Here is a 21,979-nt window from a genome sequence, read left to right as displayed (position 1 = left end):
AGCGGCCGCTGGTGCAGCTGGTGGACCCTGTGCAGTCTTAAGGGCTTCTCCGATATTTGGTCCTTGAGATTTGGAAGCACGGATCTTTTTCTCCGAGTAAAGGTAAGACATCCCTGAGGCACAGAGAGAATTACCTAGCCATACTCATACGAAAGGCGGGAAGCTGCAGTGGAGACGGGTGTTTACGGAGTAGGGGCATGTCTGGGGCGGAACCAGAGGGTCCAAGGCGCTTGTGAAACTGAAAGGACTCCTAGGAGGGGTGCAGCTTGTGCACTCCCAGTGTAGCTGGGAGGAAGATGGGAGTCCTGGCTGGAATAATGCCTTGAAGGCAGTGTAAGGATGCGGGCTAAAGGGTAAGTGAGAGCAAAGGCAGGCCGAAGTGTGGCGGGAAAGAGGGAATAAGCGGAGTTTGCCGATGAAAAACTCTTGGAGAACTAGATCCATGTATTTCACGAAAAGTGCTAGAAGGGAGACCGGGCGAGGTGGCGCACGCCTTGGGAGGCAGGGGCAAGCGGATCTCTGTGAGTTCGAGGCTAGCATGGCCTACAAAGCTAGTCCAGGACGACACAGAAACCTTGTCTCGAAAAAAAAAGAAAAAACAAAAAACAAAGCAAAAACAAAAAGTGCTAGAAGGAAAGTGCATAAAGGAATGGCAGTAGTAATAAATGCTGTTGGCTGGGCAGATGTGTTTTAAAAGTTATTTATTATGTATGTAATGTTCTGTTTGCATATGTCCCTGCCTGCCAGAAGAGGGTATCAGATCTCATTATAGATGGTTGTGAGCCACCATGTGGTTGCTGGGAATTGAACTCAGGACTTCTGGAAGAGCAATCAGTGCTCTTAATCACTGAGCCATCTCTCTAGCCCTGGTTGTTTAGTTTTTAAAACTGAGTCTCACTGTGTAGCTCTGGCTGGCCTTGAACTTATCCACCTGCTCCTGCCTCCTGGGAGAAGCGGTTAAAAGTCTCCTCTACTATGCCCAGCTAGTTTTAGAGTTTTTGAGGCAGCGTCTTCTGTAAATCAGATTGGCTGTGAATTCCTTATGTAGCTCAAGGTGACCTTGAACTCTTTATCTTCCAGCCTATACATCCAGAACCCTGAAAGTACAGGTTACACCACCACACCTGACCCCACTTTGGTCTCTCTAACCAGTCTAGAAAGACTGCTGAACTCTTGAGGCCAAACTATCCTCCTCCTCCTCTCCTTCTTCCTCCTCTTTATCCTCCTCCTCCTTCTCCTTGGCTTCTCCAGTCCCTGTGACTATAGGTATGCCACCACTGCACCCTGCTTGCTTTTCTCAGTGTAGCCTTTTTACGTGTCTTGGACTCACTTTGTAGACCAGGCTGGCCTCAAACTCACAGAAATCTGTCTGCCTCTGTCTTCCTGAGTGTTGGGATTACAGGCGTTCGCCACTGTTATTGGCTTTGGTTTTGATTTTAAGAAAGAAAAAGTAAAAAGCAGATGCTGGAGAAAGTTCATAGGTACCACTTCTGTCCAGCCAGCCACTCTACTGTAGTTCCCCCCCCCCCCTTGGAAGAAAGGAAAAGACTAAAAGAAATCCATAGAGGTTACATATCAAAGATTAGAGAATTTAGATCGCTAGCTACAAAGAGCAACTGCTAGACTTTTATTTTATTTATTTTATTTTATTTGAGACAGGGTTTCTCTGTGTAGCCTTGGCTGTCCTGAAACTCAGTCTGTAGACCAGGCTGGCCTCAGACTCACATATCTGCCCGATTGTGCCTAGGATTAAAGGTGTGCGTCAACACTGCCCGGTGAAAAAAAATTTTTTTTTTAAAACATTCGGGTTTTATTATTATTATTTTTTTTAATTATGAGTTTTTCTGTGCTGAGGTTCTGACCTGGATCTAGAGTTCCAGGCACCTGACCCAGGTACTTGTTGGGGGATGGGCTGATGTATTTTGATGCTAATTACTGACATGGGTGCTTTTAATCACCAAACCATCTTTCTAGACCCTGAGGTTTTTTTTTTTTTTTTTTTTTTTTTTCCTTTAATGAAGATAGTTTTCTTTAGCTCTATGGTTGGTATAATTATGTTTTTGTTGTTTTGTTTTTTGAGACAGCGTTTTTTTTCTGTGTAGCCTTGACTTTCCTGGACTCACTCTGTAGACCAGGCTGGCCTTGAACTCAAAGTGATCCACCTGCCTCTGCCTCCCAAGTGCTGGGATTAAAGGTGTGCGCCTCCACTACCCCGCTTGGTTGTTATAATTCTAAAGCACTTCAACCTTAAATTCCTCCTATTTAGAAATGACAAGCCAGGTGTGGTAGTTTACGCCGGTAACCCCAGCACGCAGGAGGCCAAGGCAGGATGATTGCTACAGGTTGGAGGGTCATCTGAGATGCATGGTGATTTCCAGGCCTGTGTGGGCTGTAGAGTGAGAACCCCTTCAGACAGAAAAAAAGGAGGGGGGTGGATGAGGGTGACTTACTATCAGTAATTTCAGTGCTGAAGGAGTGGAGGCAGGAGGATCAGGGGTTTAAGGCTAGCCTTGAGTACATACAGGTACAAAGCCAGTGTGCATTGTATGAAATCTTACCTCAAAAAAGAAAACTGACAAATAAGCTACTGTATTCAAAAACCTTTTAAAGTAGTTTAATTTTGGCCTGGAGAGATGGCTCAGAGGTTAAGAGCACTGTCTGCTCTTTTAAAGGTCCTGAGTTCAATCTCCAGCAACCAAATGGGGACTCACAACCATCTATAATGAGATCTGGTGCCCTCTTCTGGTGTGCAGGTGTACATGCAGGCAGAACACTATACTTAATAAATAAATCTTTTTAAAAAACAGTACCTTAGAGGCAGAGGCAGGTGGGTCTCTGTGAGTTCGAGGCCAGCCTGGTCTACAAAGCTAGTCTAGGACAGCCAAGGTTACACAGAGAAACCCTGTCTCGAAAAACAAACAAACAAAAAAAGTACCTTAATTTTCATGTGTTTTTAAATTTGTGTTAAAGTTCACTGGAACTGGAAGAAATGGATTTATCTTCTGTTCAGATTCAAGAAGTACAAAGTGTCCTTCATGCTATGCAGAAAATCTTAGAATGTCCAATATGGTAAGTCGATGGAAGAGTTTATTGATTTGATATTCTTTGTGTGATTATCTTTCATGCAAATGAGCAGAAGTGACTCATTCCGGAATCTCCATGGGACCCCCCCCTTTTTCCCAACCAAAGACTTTTCTTTTTTTAGTATTTATTTATTTATTATTTATACATATTCTGCTCACATGTGTGCCTGCCCACCAGAAGAGGGCACCAGATCTCATTGTACATGGTTGTGAGCCATCATGTGGTTGCTGGGAATTGAACTCAGGACCTTTGGAAGAGCAGTCAGTGCTCTTAATCTCTGAGCCATCTCTCCAGCCCCCCCAAACAAAGACACTTGATTTGTTCTTCCTTGGGGTAGGATTCTGGTTGGATTAAGTACTACTTTGGCTTTTTCTCTGGCTGTAGGACCATCCTGATCTCTTGGAATGACCCTAGTAAATAATGTCAAAATAACTAATGCTTGGTGTTTGTGAGACCCTTTATCACTGGGTGAAAGTTTGAATGAAATTGGCCCAGTAAATTTAAATGAGAATGCCGCTTTTAGCGAGTCTATTGTGGAATGATCTTTTATTTTTATTTCTTATTTTCCTGTTAAATGATCTATTCAGGCTAACTGCTACATTCCTGCTTCGTTGGGGGGTAGGGGTGGGGGGAGGGACAGGCCACACTATGTAGACCAAATCAGCCTCAAACTTATTATACCTCACTATCTTGACCACGCTGGCCTTGAACTCAACTCTCCTGCCTCAGCCTCTTGCGTGCTAGGATTCTAGGCCTACACCACCACAGCTGGCTAAACGACCAGCGCTTATCTGTAACTCCGTCTCCCCTCAAGATAGGAAACATATTCTACCACCCTAAAGAATTGCCTCGTGTATTCAGGGAGTTCTTAATTTTCAGACCTTCTAGGACTTCTGGAAATAAGATTTTTAGTATATAATTTTGTGAGTTTTGGAATTTTATGCACTAGGACTCAGAAAATAACTCAGTAGAGTGGCCTACCTAGCAGCACACAGGAAGCCCTGGGTCAGTTCCCATCACTTCATAAATTGGGCCCAGGGGCAGACGTCTGCAATCCCAGCCAAAGGTCGAGAGACAGGAGGGTTAGGAGTCCTAATCCCAGGCTGTGAGGCCAGCCTGGGACACATAGAACCCTGTTTCTTTTTGCTTGGAAGCAGAGCAACTTGACAAGCATGCTTTAGGCTCAGTGTTCAGTATCACAAGTAAATGATAAAGAGTTAAATAATCTGAGAAAAGGTCCCTAAGCAAGGGCTGGAGAGATGGCTGCTGGTGAAGAGTTCATACTGTGCTTCCAGAAGCCTCAGGTTCAACTTCTGCTCTCAAGATGACCCAGCTCAGTTCCCAGCACTCAGTGGCAGAGCATAGCTGTAGCTCCAGGATCTGACACCCTCACACACGTACAGGCAAAACACCAGTGCACATAAAATAAAAATAAATTATTAAAAAGAAAGAATTGGGGGCTGGAGAGATGGCTCAGAGGTTAAGAGCACTGGTTGCTCTTCCAAAGGTCCTGAGTTCAAGTCCCAGCAACCACATGGTGGCTCACAACCATCTATAATGAGATCTAATGCCCTCTTCTGGTGTACATGCAGGCAAAACACTGTATATATGATAAATACATTAAAAAACAAAACCAAAAAAGAATTGTTACTTCCCTTCTCATTCTTGCGGTGGTTATTTTAGACCTGCAGCCAGTTCTTTTAACTGTTCTTAAAATGTGCTACCCTTGGGGCTGGAGAGATGGCTCAGTGGTTAAGAGCACTGCCTGCTCTTCCAAAGGACCCAGGTTCGATTCCTAGCACCCACATGGCAGCTTACAACTGTCTATAACTCCAAGATCTGACACCCCCACACCAACATACACAAATTAAAATTAAATAAATATTTTTTAAAAATGTGCTGCCCGTCTGCCTTTGAGCCAGGAGGCTTTGCACTCCGTCTGGCTGTAACCTTTTGATCCATATAATTACTTGGATTGAAAAAATCTTGAACCTTGGAGCTTGGTTTATGAGGCTCAGCAGTTAGGCATACTGCTTACTGCTCACGTGGGGAACAGGGGTTCAGCTCCTGGCCTTCTAACTGGCTAGTTCCCAACAGTTGTAACTCCAGCTCCAGGGACCCAATGGTCTCTGCGGGCACCTGCATATATGTGTGTGCTTACACAAAGACACATAAGAAGAAAAATGATACTTGTCTTTTGTTTTTCTTTTCTTTTTCTTTTGGGTTTTTCAAGACAGGGTTTATTTGTGTAGCCCTGGCTGGCCCAGAACTCACTCTGTAGATCAGATGCACCTGCCTCTGCCTCCAGGGTGCTGGGATTAAAGACATACACCACCACTGCCTGACTAAATCAACTTCTTTTTTTTTTTTTAACCTTCCTTGAAGTACTTTTTTTTGTTTTGTTTTGGAGACAAGGTTTCTCTGTGTAGCCTTGGCTGTCCTGGACTCGCTTTGTAGACCAGGCTGGCCTCGAACTCACAGTGATCCACCTGCCTCTGCCTCCCGAGTGCTGGGTTAAAAGCATGCGCCACCACTGCACGGCTTCACTTATTTTTATTGTGTGCACATTGGTGTTTTGCCTGCATGTACATCTGTGTGAGGGGGTCGGATCCCCTAGAGCTGGAGTTACAGACAGCTGTGAGCTGCCGTGTGGGTGGCTGGGATTTGAAACTGGGTCCTCTGGAAGAGCAGTCAGTGCTTGTAACCTCTGAGCCATTTCTCCAGCCCCTAAATCAACTTCTTAAAGACATAAATCCTTTAAATTTTTTCCTCATCGTATCGTTGTAGTATTCTTCGTCCCTCCCCAGAGAATATGAACTACTTGAGGACAGAAGTTTAGTAGTTAGTATCTAGGGTGTAGTAGATACTCAGGATTCCAGTAAGATTATTTTTTCTTTTCTTTAATTCTTTTTTCTTCCTTTTTTTTTTTTTTCCAAGAGTGTAGCCCTGGCTGACCTGGAACTCACTATGTATACCAAGCTAGCCTTGAACTCACAGGTATCCTCCTGTTTCTGGGATTAAAGTCATGTACCACCACACCCTGCATAAATTAGTTATATATTTATTTTGGTTCTCAGGATTCAGTTGGGGACTCTTGTTTGCTATGTATATGCTCTATCCCTGAGCTGTACCCAGCCTACTTTTAAAAAAAGATATATTTATCTATTATTGTGCATATGAGTGCTCTGTCTGCATGTACACCTATATACCAGAAGAGGGCATCAGATCACATAGATGGTTGTGAGCCACCCTGTGGTTGCTGGGAATTGAACTCAGGACCTCTGGAAGAACAGATAGTGCTCTTAACCACTGAGCCAACTCTCTAGCACCCACCCCACCTCACCTTTTTTTTTTTTTTTTTTTTTTTGGATGGGGTCACACTATGTAGCTCTGGCTGTTTTGGAACTCACTATGTAGACCAGACTGACCTCAAACTCAGACATCAGTCTGCCTCTACTGGGATTAATGGCTTGTTCCACTGTGCCCAGCTTTTAAGTATTTTTTTTTAAATATGTTATTATAAGGGCACAGTATTCAGAAATAGAGGGCTGAAAGTATAGGGACCCGAGTTTGGATCCCCTGCACCCACCTAAATGCCAGGTCGGGATGGCAACATATCTACAATGTAAGTGCTTAGGAGGCAGAAACAGGATGCTCTGAACAAGCTGGCCAGCTGGGCTAGCTCTAGGTTCAAGCGGAAGGCCCTCCTCAGAGAGTAAGGTGGAAAGCATGGAAGACAGCCAGCATCAGTCTGGAGCCTCTGTGTGTATGCATGCACATCAACATGCTGAGTTTGTTTTTAGTTAATTGATCAGTTGTACCTTTTTTTGTTTTTTTGAGTCAGTGTTTCTCTGTGTAACAGCTCTGGCTGTCATGGACTCCCTTTGTAGGCCAGGCTGGCTTCGAATTCATGGCGATCCGCCTGCCTCTGCCTACCCAGTGCTGGGATTAAAGGCATGCGCCACCACGCCTGGCTCTTTTTTTTTTTTTTTTCCCATTTATCTTTGGTGGGTGAATTCAAGTAAATTTGCCTCTGTGCTTCCTGGGATTGTTATTTATGTTTGGAGTCAAGTTAATAAGATTTAGGAAGAAGTGTGTACTTTCAGAGACAAGATTTGAAAAGTGCAAGCCTCTCTACCCACAACATTGCAGCTAAAAAACAAGACCTAATGAGACTTACAACCAAAACCATGAAATATTGGAGCCACAGAGGCAGAAATAACACTGCGAGACAAAGATTGGTTTTGAAAAGCTTAAACTTACTGAGGATAATTATAAGCAGTGATCAAAGAGTCTTCAATAATGTGGCATTTATTTTATATTCCCCCTGGGACTCAGTCATAAAAATGTAATGGTCTTTCTCATTCTGGCAAATTAAACCATCAGTTAAAAATTCAGATATATATAAACTAAAGATGCAAGAAAGAAAGTTACTGTTAAATTTGCTTTTCAGTTATTCAGTGTTCTCAGCTTGTTTGTGTTTATTCTCCTTGAAATGGAGTCTCAAAGGTCTCTATTGTCCTGTCTCAGCCTTCAAATGCTAGAATCATAGGTATGTACCTGTGAGCTTTGGGCAATCTTTATTTGTTTGCTTTGAGATGTGTTCTCTCTCTATAGCCGGAACTCATTGCATAGACCAGGCTGTCCTCGAGCTCTGAGATCCATCTGCCTCTGTCTCCCAGTGCTGGAATTAAAGGCATACGCCATCACGCCAGCATTGCTTTTAATAATTTTTAATTTTTAAACTAGACTTTAATGACAGTCATTCTTAAAGCTTGAGGCCATTTATGTGGAATGTTCTGGCGTGGGTTGGACCACTGCTTTGTTTGTTGCTTTGTTTGCAGTGTTTGGGATTGAACCGAGGCAGCCTGCGTTACCCCTACAGCCCTAAGCGTGATGATTTTTTAGTTCTGTGAGCCCGCCTTTGTGTGTTAATGGGAGTTGAATCCGAGACCTGAGATATGCTTGGCTACTGCAGAGCTTCACTCCCAGCCCATCTTAATGATAACTGAGTGTGACAAGGAACTTACTTGGCACCTTTAATCCCAACTCTTGAAAGGCAGAGGCAAGGGGCTCTCTGAATTTGAGGCCAGCCTGGTCTGCGTAGCAAATTCCTGGACAGCCAGGGCTACTCAGAGACCCTGTCTCAAAAACTACAAAAAAAAAAAAAAAACCAGAAAAAAATAAAAGAAATTGCTCCTTGGGGTGACTGTAGGATAGATGCTCAGCTCTTAGTTCCCCTTCACGGAGACTCCTCCCGTCCCTAAATTACGTGGCAGCTTCATTTTTCTTCTCAAGGTGGGAGTTTGAAGGTGGGGTCTCCAAGTTCTGTGTTCATGTGCTTGTCCCCCCTCAGCCTCCCAAGTTGCTGGAAGCACAGATACGCACTGCTGCCCCTGGCTCAGCCGGCAGCTCCTCACTGTTATCTGCAGCTCTTTTTACCGGCTTGTGTATATGTTTGGTTTTCTTAGGACATGGTTTCTCCGTGTAGCCCTGGCTGTCCTGGAACTTGCTCTGTAGACCAGGCTGGCCTCAAACTCAAAAATCTACCTGCCTCTTCCTCTTGAGTGCTGGGATTAAAGGCATGTGCCACCACTGTGCAGGTCTTTTAACTTTTTAAAATATGACTATGTAACACTTTCCACATGCTAAAATGTATACCTAGTAGTTTGTTGACTTTTTTTTTCCTTCCCCAAATCTAAACCTAGCTTCATTCCTCAGTGATTCATGCTATTAAAGCTCAAACTACAAATACACAGTGGGCTGAGAATACTATGTGGCATGAAAAGTGTTTAAAACATTTGAATTTTATAGTAAACATTTACTCTTATCAGAAGCTAGAAGAGACACATTTTAATTTTTTTTCCATTTTCATTCCTATTCATCTCCAAGCTCTTCCTACAACAGTCACTACCTTTTTACATATGGGAGTTTTCATCTGTTCAGAGTTGGTGTTTACAGTGTGTTTATATAGCTTGGATCATAATTACCATACTGAAATATAATTATTTCGGAACTGAGTCATTGGTGAGAATGGGAGCCATCTGGTATCATGACTCAATCCAATTTCTCTTCTACTAAGAACTTTCTTTGGTGTCTAGCCTGTCTCAGAAGTAGGGCTCTAGTAACAAATCAGTCTCCTTGGTTGACATTGTCTCGCAGTTGCCCGAGAAGACTGCCAAAGTGGAGACTGGGGCTTGGGTAGAAAGCTTGGCCTGAGGTTCTTGTGTCCATACAGAGCTGGTGGTAGGGACACCATAGTCAGCTGTATTCATTGCTTTCTGCAGCACCAGGAGCCCCCTGACCATCAGGGTTACATCACAGAATTACTGAAAGGCAGGCTCTTCCGTCCTAGCCTTTCCTGTGGTCTTTGTCTACATTTAACCCAAGGACTGTATTTCTCTCACCCTAGCAAGTTACCTCTTCTCTAACGACCTTTGGCACTAGAACTCAGTGTCTGTATCTCACAAAGAAGAACTTGGCCTGTGTCCTCTACTGCATCCTCCATCACTCCATCTCAGCACAGTGGCCTTACGCTAACACTAGACACTGTCCTGCTCAGTGCAGCTTCTCTGCTCCGTCTCCATTTATCGCATAGCTTGTTTTCAAACACGACTCAGCCGTCATCCACTGTCACTTCCTCATTCAGGCAGGCATTTTGTTGCCACCAATGCGCGCTGCACTCTGTGTTCTTTTGTCCTGTTTAGGATTTCTTTTTTCTTTTCTGTGTAGCCTTGGCTTTCCTGGACTTGCTTTGTAGACCAGGCTGGCCTCGAACTCACAACAATCCACCTGCTTCTGCCTCCCAAGTGCTGGGATTAAAGGCGTGTGCAACACTTTTATTATAACCGGATGATAGTACATACAGTTCAGTTTCCTACTTTATTTGTGCAGATGCTTGAACTTGTTCATTCTCAGTTTTAAAAAGGCAATCCCAACCCTACACCAAGCTCATGCTGTGAGGTGAGCTGGTAAGATGGCTCAGCAGGCAGAAGCACTTACCGCCATGCCTGACAACCTGAGTTTGATCCTTAGAACTCAAAAAATGCTTCTCTGACCTCCACATGTGCACCATGGCAAATGCACACACTGTTGTTGCCCAATACACACACGGAGTAAATAAATACATTTTAAAGTACTCTGAGGCAATCCAAAAAGATATACGGTAGGCTTCCCATCTCCATGTACACGCCAAGATCCCTAGAGGGTATCTGAAGCTTCTAATAGTACTGATACGGAACCCTACATAAACCACGATGTTGGGGTTTGTTTGTTTTTGTTTCCTTCCCTCTTTTATGCATACATACCTTTGATGAACTTTTACCTTTTCATTTAAAGGACACTATGGCCTTGCTGTGGTATATCTAAATTATCCTCCTGGTGTGGTGTCATATGCCTAGAATCCCAGGACTTCAGGACTGAGTCAAGAGGGATCATGAGTTCAAAGCCAGCCTGAGCTACATAGTGAGACTGTTTTTTGGCAGGGGTGGTTGTGGGTGAGGGACGTGCATTATTATTTGTAGGCTCTGGGGCCATATTAAATAAAATTAAGGTTGCTTGAACACAAGCACTTTCTTGTCCTGGCATCCGATTTGATGGCATAGCTTCTACTGACCTGTCAGCAGTTATTTAATACAGACTGGACTAAAGCAGAGCTAGGGCCATAGTTTGGTGGAAGAGCACTTGCCTAACATTTGTAAGGCTGAGTTCAATACTCACTAACACACACAGCACACACACAATGGTGGTTAGGTTAGCACAGCACAACAAAGGGATGATTCACTTCTGAGAGGGATGGGGCGATACTGCACTAAGTGCACACTTAAAAACTTAGGGGTAGCCAGGCGTGGTGGCGCACGCCTTTAATCCCAGCACTCGGGAGGCAGAGGCAGGCGGATCGCTGTGAGTTCGAGGCCAGCCTGGTCTACAAAGTGAGTCCAGGATGGCCAAGGCTACACAGAGAAACCCTGTCTCGAAAAACAAAACAAAAACTTAGGGGTGAGCCAGTCGTTGGTGGTGCACGCCTTTAATCCCAGCCCTTGGGAGGCAGAGGCAGGTGGATCTCTGTGAGTTTGAGGCCAGCCTGGTCTACAGAATAATTCCAGGACAGCCAAGGCAACACACAGAGAAACCATGTCTCGAAAAACAAAAACAAAAAGCAAAAATTAATTTAGGGATGGTCCAGTGGGGTGGCTCACTGGGCAAAGGCACTTAGAGCACAAGCCTTAGTTTCATCCCTGTAACCCACATAAAGGTGGGAAGAGCTAACTCCACAGAGTTGTCTCTGACCTCTACACACGTACACATGCACATTAAAACATAAGCAAATAAAAACTTACAACTGGTTGGAGAGATGGCTTAGTGGTTAAAACTGCTTGCTGCTCTTCCAGAGGACACAGGTTCAGTCTCCAGCACCACATTAGGTGTCTCACATGAGCCTGTAACTCTAGTTCCAGGGAATCTGACACCCGCTTCTGGCTCCCATGGGCCCTGCATGAATGTGATGCACATTCATACCGTCAGGTACATATACTCAAAAAATTAGTATTTTAAAAAGCTTATAACTAAAGGGAAATGTTTTCTGTATTCAAAACCTTTAAAAAAGAAAATAAAAAGACTTCTGACTTTGGGGAGGAAAGGGTTGTTTCCCGCCCTTCCTCCAGACAGGGTTTCTCCTGTCCTAGACTGGCTTTGTAGACCAGACTGGCCTGGAACTCACAGTGATCCGCCTGCCTCTACCTCCCCGAGTGTTGGAATTAAAGGTGTGTGCCACTGTGACTGGCTACCCTTCCTAATGCTTTGACTTTATAATACAGTTCCTCATATTTTACTGACCCCCTAACTATAAACTTATTTTTGTTGCTACTTGATTACTGTAGTTTTGCTACTGTTATGAATCACACTGTAAATATCTGTTATCTGTGTTTCCGGGTGATCTAAGGTGACGCCTGTGAAGTCACAAAGGGTTCACGACCCACAGGTTGAGAACCACTCTCCTAAAGCTGTCCCTGGGCTCACTTAATAGCAATTTGAGGCTTAACCTCTTTACTAAAAAGAATGCTTATAAAAAGGAAAAAAAACTTACTATTTTTTTTTCCTCTCTCTTTTTTCTCGTGCTCTTCTAGTTTGGAATTGATCAAAGAACCCATTTCCACAAAGTGCGACCACATATTTTGCAAGTAAGTGAACGGTTTTGTAGATCCATTGTCGACTTTTGTGTGTGTTCGTTTACACAGCACCTTTTCTTCAGTTAAATGACAACAAAACTGGTCGTTCTTCCTCAGGGAGTGCTTACGGATTCTTCATATGTATTGGCTATAGCCGTAGTTGAGCAACCAATCTGTTTGGTTTCGGTGTCCGAGGGTGAGTGAATGTAGACTGGAAGCAATTGTGAAATGTGAACTCTTTGTCAGTGTCCTGGCTCCTCATGTCCTGCTCTTCCCGCGTAGGAAGTGCAGGGTTCACCTGCTTGGAGATGCTGGTGAGGCTAGGGAAACTGTCCGTTTGTATCACTGAGTCAAGTCACATGCAGCCCTCCATAGCTAGAGGTGATGTATTGGCTGAGTGAGTCAACTGTGGGTTGGAGATAGTCAGGAAATAAATTGTGTCCACATTGAACGTACTCAGACCTTTTCTCCTTCTCACCGTCCCCTAAACAATATAAAGCCATAGCCGTGTATCATTTGATTTATAAAAACTTAGCTACTTATATGTGTATGTGTGTGCTGATGTGACCATATGCATGAATGTATGGGTGCCCATAGGGGCTAGAGGAGGGTTTGGGTCTCCTGGAGCTGAAGTACAGACAGTTGTGAGCTGCCAGATGTGCGTGCTGGGCACCAAACCCAGGTCTTTTGGAAGAGCCCCACAGCAAGTACTTTTAACCACTGAGCTATGCTTCCAGCCCTGGATCGTTTATATTTTACTATATTAGATATTTTAAGTAAACTATATATCTCTTAACCGGGCATGCTCACACAGGCCTTTAACACTAGCACTTGGGAGGTAAGGGCTAGCCTGGTCTACAAGCCCAGGAGAGCCTGTGTTACACAGAGAAGCCTGACGTGAAGAGCAGACAAGCAGAGAACCCCATATATCCTCTATTGTAAGGAACTTGAGCACTCGAAGACTTGCCTGGCTGTGAGACCTTCCTCCCCCGTTCTGAGGGGAGAGTATTGAGAATCTCATCCCTTTTTGTTACTTAAAATATTTCTGATTATTACAGTTCTAGCAATCAGAAATTCAAAATGAGCCTTAAGGGGCTAAATTGCAACTGTTGGCAGCGTTGCTTGCATCTGGAAGCACTTTCCAGAATAGTCTGAATTCCTTGGCTGCTGGCTGTGTGGTGTCACCTTTTTTTTTTTTTTTTTTTTTTGTTTTTCGAGACAGGGTTTCTCTGTGTAGCCTTGGCCATCCTGGACTCACTTTATAGACCAAGCTGGCCTCGAACTCACTCACAGCGATCTGCCTGCCTCTGCCTCCCGAGTGCTGGGATTAAAGGCGTGTGCCACCATGCCCGACTCATTTTTCTTTTCTTGTTTTCTTTTGTGTTTTGAGACATCTCAACTGTGTGTCCCTGGGTAACCTTTAAGTCGCTTTGTAGGCCAGACTGGCTTTGAACTTACTGTTATCCGCCTCTTAAATACTGAGAGTCCAGTTGTGCGCGGTGACATCTAGCTTTTGAAGTCCAAACATTTGTCAGACCCGAGGGCTTACACTTGTCTTAGTTACTATTGCTGTGATAAAACACCGTAACCAAGACAAATTAGAGAAGGAGCCATTTAGTGGGGCGTACAGCTGCAGAGGGATAGGAAGGAGTCCATCACCTCATCATGCAGGGATGTGGCAGCAGGCAGGCACGGTGCTGAAACATGAGCGCTCAATCCTGACCCATGAACAGGAAGCAGAGAGAGCACACCGAGGACGAAAGGAGCTTCTCTCTCTCTCTCTCTCTCTCTCTCTCTCTCTCCAGCCTGGAACTAACAGTGATCCTCCTGCCTCTAAGGAGTTGTTGTTGTTGTTGTTTGTTTCAAGATAGGGTTTCTCTGTGTAGCCATGGCTATCCTGGACTTGTAGACCAGGCTAGCCTTAAACTCACAGTAATCCAACCTGCCTCTGCCTCCAGTGCGCCACCACGCCCCGCAACAACATCCTGCAAGAGCTTGCTAGTCCATTAACCCTATCCTGAATCTCCTGAGCAAAGCGTTTAAAAATAAGGCATTTTTAAAAAGGGATATATATGTTAAAATACTTGGCAGTACACTACACTTGTCTCCTGGCTCACTGTTACCAATGACTGTTCAACTCCTTTCATCTTTCTTGGTTTTCTTTAATGTCAACCCATCTTCATAATAGTAGATCCTCTAAAACAGCAAGGGTTGCATCTTGTTTCTGCACGCCTTGCATCTGGAGCAGTGCCAGGTAAGTAACGAGTACGAGTGGCATGCGTGGGTCCCTTCCCTCAGTTACTCCACTGCGTCTCTGCTGCTTCTCTATGATCCCTTAGAGTTCCTTTTTCTGTGTGATGTGAGGTAATGTGACACTCATTTGAGACAGGACCTCTGACTGCACCTGGAGCTGGCTCAATAAGTTCCAGGCTCAGTCAGAGGTCCTGTCTCAAAAAAATAAGGTGGAGAACGACTGGGCGTGGTGGCACACACCTTTTAATCCCAGCACTTGGGAGACAGAGGCAGGTGGATCGCTGTGAGTTCAAGGTCAGCCTGGTTTGCAAAGTGAGTCTAGGACAGCCAAGGCTAACACAGAGAAACCCTGTGGGGCGGGGGCGGGGGGGAGGGAGAAAGTGTGGGCCACCACAACCAACTTCTGATCCATATTGCTTTAATTCCTGTAGCTTTGTGGTAAGGTGCAGAATTTTTGTTTACTTAGTCCTAGAGTGCAAACCTGGGGCTTGTGTATGCTGGACAAGCACTTTATCACTGAGATGTATATTCCTGGCCCCAGGTGCTGAGCTTTTAAACTAGTATAACCATTTTATACTAACTACTTAAGCATTTATATCTGATTATGCAGGTGAAATAACTGACTATATCATTAAATATGCTGCATTAATTTTTTAATAGTTTATTTGATCATAACAGTAAGGCATATGCAGGTAAGTTCAGTTTTCATAGGTCATTTCTATGTGCTTTGATATTCTGCTTATGCAGCATCTAAAAATAATTACTGAAAAATCACTGGTTATAATTTACCTGCCATTACTCTTTAAATGAGTCTTAAGGGTAGTTGTGAAAGTGTCTTCATGGCTGGTGACTTTTGAGTGTTCTTTCTACAAAAGAAAGTAACTTAGATTGTTTGGGTCTTTTTGTTGTGGTGGTGGTTTTATTTTTTGCTTTTGTTTGTTTGTTTGTTTTTTGTAGACCAGGCTGGCCTCGAACTCACTCACAGCGATCTGCCTGCCTCTGCCTCTCGAGTGCTGGGATTAAAGGCGTGCACCACCACGTCCTGCTCGTTTTTTTGTTTTTTTTTTTTTTTTTTTTTTTTTTTTTTCGAGACAGGGTTTCTCTGTGTAGCCTTGGCCATCCTGGACTCACTTTGTAGACCAGGTTGGCCTCGAACTCACAGCGATCCGCCTGCCTTTGCCTCCCGAGTGCTGGGATTAAAGGCGTGCGCCACCACGCCCGGCCCCGTTTTTTTGTTTTTTATTGGGGCTTTTTTGGTTTTTTGTTTTTGTTTTTTGAGTCAGGGTTTCTGTGTTACATACTTAAATTGTTTTTTATTTATTTCTAATTTATAGATTTTGTATGCTGAAACTTCTTAATCAGAAGAAAGGTCCTTCAAAATGTCCTTTGTGTAATAATGAGATAACCAAAAGGTAAATAACTTGTGTAATCATGGGAGGTTGGAAGCAACAATGGCAGGAAAATGTAGGAATTAATATATGGGTGTAGCTGGACTTTTGCATCTTTGTGGGATTTTTCTTCTACCCTTTCAACCCCCTAACACTAGATAAGAGAGAAAAAAGGATAGAGAGGAAAGGAAAGAGATCCCTGAAGTCAAGGGTCAGAGTGGTGGCCCATGCCTTTAATCTCAGCACTCGGGAGGCAGAGGCAGATGGATCTCTGAGTTTGAGCCCAGGCTAGTCTACAAACGAGTCCTGGACAGCCAAGGCTACACAGAGAAACCCTGTCTCAAAAAACAAACAAACAAACAAAAAAAGTCAGGGGCCAGAAAAGGGGTGACTTACTTCCCCCTGATTAGGGACATCAAGTTCCTTGGAACAAATTTGATCTTCACTTTCAGGGTATCTAATTTCTTCTTGTTTCTTATGTGTATATAACTACTTACAAACAACAACCTCACCTCTTAGGGCCCTAGCATATATACCCTCTGAAAAGTCCCCAGAATTCCAAGCGTCATACAATTGCAGAAACTATATGCAGCTGGCAAAACCGCGACCCCTCTAGAGCACGAGGCAAGTCATAATCAGCTGCTGTGGAGCAGCCCAAAATCCCCACACCTGGGATTAACATGAAATTATATTCTTAAAATATTTATGGGGGATTTTGTTGTTGTTGTTTTGTCTGTTTATTTGTTTTTCAAGGTAGGGTTTCTCTGTGTAACAGCCTTGGCTGTCCTGGACTTGATTTGTAGTTTGTAGGCCAGGCTGGCCTTGAACTCAGAGAGATCCACCTACCTCTGCCTCCTGACTGCTGGAATTAAAGGTGTGCACAACTGTGCCTGATATTTCTGTTTTTTTGTTTTTGTTTTTGTTTTTTAAGACTGTGTTTCTCTGTAGCTCTGGCTGTCCTGGATTGGCTTTGTAGCCCAGGCTGGCCTTGAATTCACAAAGCTCCGCCTGCCTCTGCCTTGTTGGAGTGCTGGGTATACTGCCACACCCAGCTTATTTCTGTGTGTGTGGTTGGTTTTTTTGTTTGTTTGTTTGTTTTGTTTTTTTATAAGCAAAACCAAAATTCTCTCTACATGTAAGTAGTATACCTATAAAACCATTCATCACTAGGAGAATGTACAAAACTGTGTTGGGGGCTGGAGGTGTGACCTGTGGGTAGAGTGCTTGCCTAACAGACACACCTAACAGTTCCACATAAGTCAGGCATTGTGCCTGAGAGGGCTGAGCAGGCAAAGTCGCTTTCAAGCCTGAAGCCCTGAGAACTCACCCGTTGCAACTTGTTTTCTAGTCTTCTGACATGAGCTGTGGCACACACAAGCTATTTCTCTAGTTAGTTAATTGATTTTTTTTTTTCTTTAGAGTTGGCTCAGAGGTTGAGAGTGTTTGTAGAGGGTGATCGTCTATAACTCACATCCCAGGGGACCTTCTGACCTGTGGGCACCAGGCATGCATGCCCACGTCAGTGGTTCTGTGATATAGTGTGATGTCACTGGTAGGGCTGTGTTTGTTTTTACTGTGCTGAGGATCAGATTACCAGTTCTTTGAGTGTGTGCTTTCTGCTATGTCTATAATAGGAAAGCTCAACTATGTGTTTATTTTCGTGTGCTTAAAATTAATAATCACTTATGTGCCTCTCAAAAAAATTAATTTCAGGAGCCTACAAGGAAGCACAAGGTTTAGTCAACTTGTTGAAGAGCTGTCGAAAATCACTGATGCTTTTGAGCTTGACACAGGAATACAGTGTAAGTGTTGCTCGGTGCCAGAGGTGACGCTCCAGGGGCTGGGGAGTTTTTGAAGCTATGTTATGTGAATAGGTGGTAAGACCATTTGATCTGTGCCTGGAATAATGTTTTATTTATTGTGTTTAATTTATCGGGTTGGGGGAGCATGGACCAAGGCAGAGGTGTGTGTGTAATTGTGTGGATCCCAGAGGTCAACTTCAAGATTTGTCCCTCGGGAACTATTATTATTATTATTATTATTATTATTATTATTATTATTATTATTATTATTATTATTATTATTATTATTATACAGGGTTTCTCTGCGTAGCCTTGGCTGTCCTAGACTCACTTTGAATACCAAGCTGGCCTCAAACTCACAGCAATCTGCCTGCCTCTGCCTCCCAAGGGTGTGGGCCACCACGCCTGGCTCACATTATTTTTTGAGACAAGGTTTCTCACTGGTACATGATGCTTGCTGGTTAGGGTAAGCTGACTAGCCGGGGAGCCCCACTGAGCCCTTGTATCTGCTTTCCCCATATCCAGGTTTTTATGTGAGTGCTGGGAATCAAGCTAAAGTCCTCATTGCCAGTGCTGCAAATGCTACTGAGCTCTCTGCTCATATTCTTTAATCTCTCTTCATATTTTTAAAAATAAAAATTAGAAAACTTTATTTAATGTATATGGGAGTTTTGCCTGCACATATGTGCTGGCTAGTTTTGTGTGAACTTGGCACAAGCAAGAGTCATCTGAGAGGAGAGAACCTTAACTGAGAGGATGCCTTCCTAAGATTGGGCTATAGGCAAGCCTGTGTGTAATTTTCTTAATTAGTGATTGATGGGGGGCACTCAGCCCATTGTGGAGGGCCTGGGTTGGTAATTTTCGGGTTCTCTACGAAGGCAGGCCATAAAGAGTAAGCTAGTCAACATCACTGTCCATGGCCTCCACAGCAGCTTCTGCTCTTGCCCCCTGCTCTGCTTGAGTTCCTGCCCTCACAACTTTGATGGTGACTTGTCATACTGAAGTGAAAGCCAAATAAACCCTTTCCTCCCCAGGTTGCTTTGGTCATGGTGTTTCTTCACAGCAATAGAAACCCTAAGACAATCTATGTCCGTGTAGCATGTATGTGTTGCTGCCTGCAGACTCCAGAAGGAGTTGGATCCCTAGTGTTGTGAGGCATCATGTGGATGTTGGGATCAAACCTGAGTCCTGGAAGAGCAGCCAGCCAGTGCTCATATAACTACTGAGCTGTCCCTCCAGCCCTCTCCAGTGTAGGAGTGTGACTCAGGCATGCCATAGCATGAATGTGGAAGTCAGGGCAGCTTGTGGGAGTTGTTTCTTTCCTCTTTCCCTCCATGTGGATCTCAGGGACTAAGCTATTTTCAAGGTTGGTGCTAATGGCCTTTCCTCATACTGGTAGTGTGCGTTCTCGCATGATGTGTGAGCGCAGACATGCGTGTGCTAGGGCACACATTTGGAGAGGGCAACTTTAGGGTTTTGTTGTTTGTTTGTTTTGTTTATTTTTGTTTTTCTCCCTACCTTTCCATGGTGTTAAGCCTGAAAATTGCATGGAGAAAGACCAAATCCACTGAAAATAAAGCTTGCTGAATTAGGTTAGTCAGGTGCTCAGAAAGGCAGAGCCCACAAGGCTAATATACTTCTGGCCTTCTCTCAACTGGGGAGGGGGAGGCAAACATATAGCTTGACGAACTTCCGGGCTAATATCTCCTGCCTACCTGTGATCAACCATATCCTGTGCAGTTGTGGCAGGCAGTCTTACATGCCCCCAGCATCCAGGAGATTATCTGTCCTTGGGCCAGTGGGGCGTACAAGTTAACTTTTAACTTTAGCCCTTATACCTTGGTTAGGGTCAAACTCAGGTCATAAGCTTTCATAGCAAGCACTTGTGCCTGCTGAGCCATCTTGCCAGGATGTATTTTAAAACCACTCCTATCAGTCTTGAATTTTATTCTTTAATCCTAAAATGTGGTGGTGGTGGGGTTTTGTTGGCTTTTTTGTTCTGTTTTTCCAGCTTTTCTAGACAAGGTTTCTTTGTGTAGCCTTGGCTGTCCTGGACTTACTTTTTAGACCAGGCTGGCCTTGAACTCACAGAGATCCACCTGCCTTGGCCTTCCAAGTGCTGGGATTATAGGCATGTGCCAGCACGCCTGGCTAAAATGTATATCTTAGTGTCTTTGAAATTGGGAGCCTTTTTTTCAATTGTATGAAGTTACTTAATGCCATTTCCTTTCTAGTAATAAAAACAATGGTGCATCTTAACATTGTTGATCCTTAAATTCAGAGAAATATGGTACATTTATTAGTGAACACATTTATTAGTTTTAAGGGAGGGGATAAACATAACTTGGATAGTTTCTGAGGTAATCAGGGCTAGAGAGATGGCTCACCAGTTAAGAATTCGTGACTGCTCTCCTGAGGGCCCAGGTTCAGCTCTTATCAACACAGCAGGTGGCTCACAGCTCCAGGGCATCCAATGCCTTCTGACTTATACAGGCACCTGCACACAAATGCTGCACATGAATCATGCATACATATGCACAAACACATAATTTTAAAAATAAATTAAAAATTAAATGTAAATTAGGCATGGTTGTATACACCTTATATCCCAGCACTCAGGAGGCAGGTAGATCTCTGTGAGTTCAAAGCTATCAAGTCCGAGGCTAAGGAGGGCTACCCAGAACCTGCCTCAAAAAACAAACAATTGAGGCCTAGAGAGATGGCTCAGAGGTTAAGAGCACTGCCTGCTCTTCCAGAGGTCCTGAGTTCAATTCCTAGCAACCACATGGTGCCTCACAACCATCTATAATGTGATCTGATGCCCTCTTCTGGCCTGCAGGTGTACATGAAGGCAGAGCACTGTATACATAATTATAAATAAAATCTTTAAAGAAAAACAATTAAATATGTCTATAATGCATTGATTTATTTGACAGGGTTTCTCTGTGTAGCCCTGGCTGTCCTCAAACTTGATCTGTAGACCAGGCTGTCCTTGAACTCAGAGATCCTTCTGCATGTGCCATCACACCACCTTCAGACTTTTTTGTTTTTTTAATCCTTACATAGCAGAGAGCAAGCACAGTATTATTCTTGGGTATTTAATGAAGATGAATACATTTTCTTCTAACTAAAACTTTTCCTTTATGTTTTACAGTTGCAAACAGTTACAGTTTTTCAAAAAAGAAAAAGAATTTTCCTGAACATGTGAATGAGGAGGATTCTATCATCCAGAGCATGGGCTACCGTAACCGGGTCAAAAGACTCGGACAAATTGATTCTGGAAATGCCACCTTGGTAATGGCGTCTTCTATTTTTTTCTGCCATCTCTTTATTGAGCAACTCTTTATTATGAGCTAGTGAATGTGTGAATTTATATAAAAATTTAGTAAACAGAGAATGATGGTAAATGAAGTGGCTAGACAGTGTTCTAATATGCAAGAGTTAAAATCAGAAAGAAGCGGGGCTGGCGAGATGGCTCAGAGGTTAAGAGGACCCTCTGTTCTTCCAAAGGTCCTGAGTTCAATTCCCAGTGACCACATGGTGGCTCACAACCATCTATAATGAGATCTTGTGCCCTCTTCTGGTATGTAGGCACACATGCAGGTAAATTAAATAAATAAATAAATCTTTTAAAACAACAACAGCAACAAAAAAAACCTTCGAAAGAAGGTCAAGGTACCTGGTGAGATCAGGTCTCTTTGCCTGGTTACAGTGTCATCAGCTCTGATGCTTGTCTGAAAGGGCACAGTATCACTGATCTTTTGTAAACATTTGATAATTACTTTGGCTCACCCAGCTTAAGAATCAAGTAAGCCAGGCGGTGGTGGTAGTGGTGGTGCTCGCCATTAATCCCAGCACTTGGGAGGCAGAGGCAGGCGTATCACTGTGAATTCAAGGCCAGCCTGGTCTACAAAGTGAGTCCAGGATAGTCAAGGCTACACAGAGAAACCCTGTCTCAAAAAAACAAAAAAAGAAAGAAAGAAAAAAAAAAAAGAATCAATGAAAATGTAATGGCTCGCTCTTTTATGTGGATGGATAACGGAGATCACAACAGTGCACCTTCCCAAGTCTTCTTAGAATGCTGAGGTTTTTATGTCATCAATCCCTTATAAAATACATTTATTGAATATTTTAGATTCTTTTTTATCTTTAATTATATGGGTGAGGTCAGTTGGAGTCTAAAAGAGGGTATCAGATCCCCTGCACCTGGAGTTACAGGTAGTTGTGACCTCTTCAGCATGGTCATTTGACCCCAAGCGTGGGTCCTCTGCAGGAGCAGGCCGTG

The 21,979-nt window shown here is 43.7% G+C and overlaps 1 protein-coding gene across 1 annotated transcript in view; it reads left to right on the top strand.

The window, feature by feature from the left end:
• The first annotated feature begins 2,968 nt into the window (after positions 1–2,968).
• Positions 2,969–21,979, top strand: part of Brca1 (BRCA1 DNA repair associated) — a 64,889-nt gene continuing 45,878 nt past the window's right edge. The window contains exons 1-5 of the mRNA XM_051158702.1: positions 2,969–3,069; positions 12,210–12,263; positions 15,839–15,916; positions 17,606–17,694; positions 20,849–20,988. Of these exons, the coding sequence (XP_051014659.1) occupies positions 2,990–3,069; positions 12,210–12,263; positions 15,839–15,916; positions 17,606–17,694; positions 20,849–20,988 (441 nt within the window). The 5' untranslated portion in view covers positions 2,969–2,989. The remainder of the gene's footprint in view (positions 3,070–12,209; positions 12,264–15,838; positions 15,917–17,605; positions 17,695–20,848; positions 20,989–21,979) is intronic.

The sequence above is a fragment of the Acomys russatus genome, chromosome 16, assembly GCF_903995435.1.
Source record: "Acomys russatus chromosome 16, mAcoRus1.1, whole genome shotgun sequence".
NCBI lineage: Eukaryota > Metazoa > Chordata > Mammalia > Rodentia > Muridae > Acomys > Acomys russatus.
The sequence above is the reverse complement of the archived record's forward strand: the minus strand, read 5'-3'. Positions and strand labels throughout refer to the sequence as shown.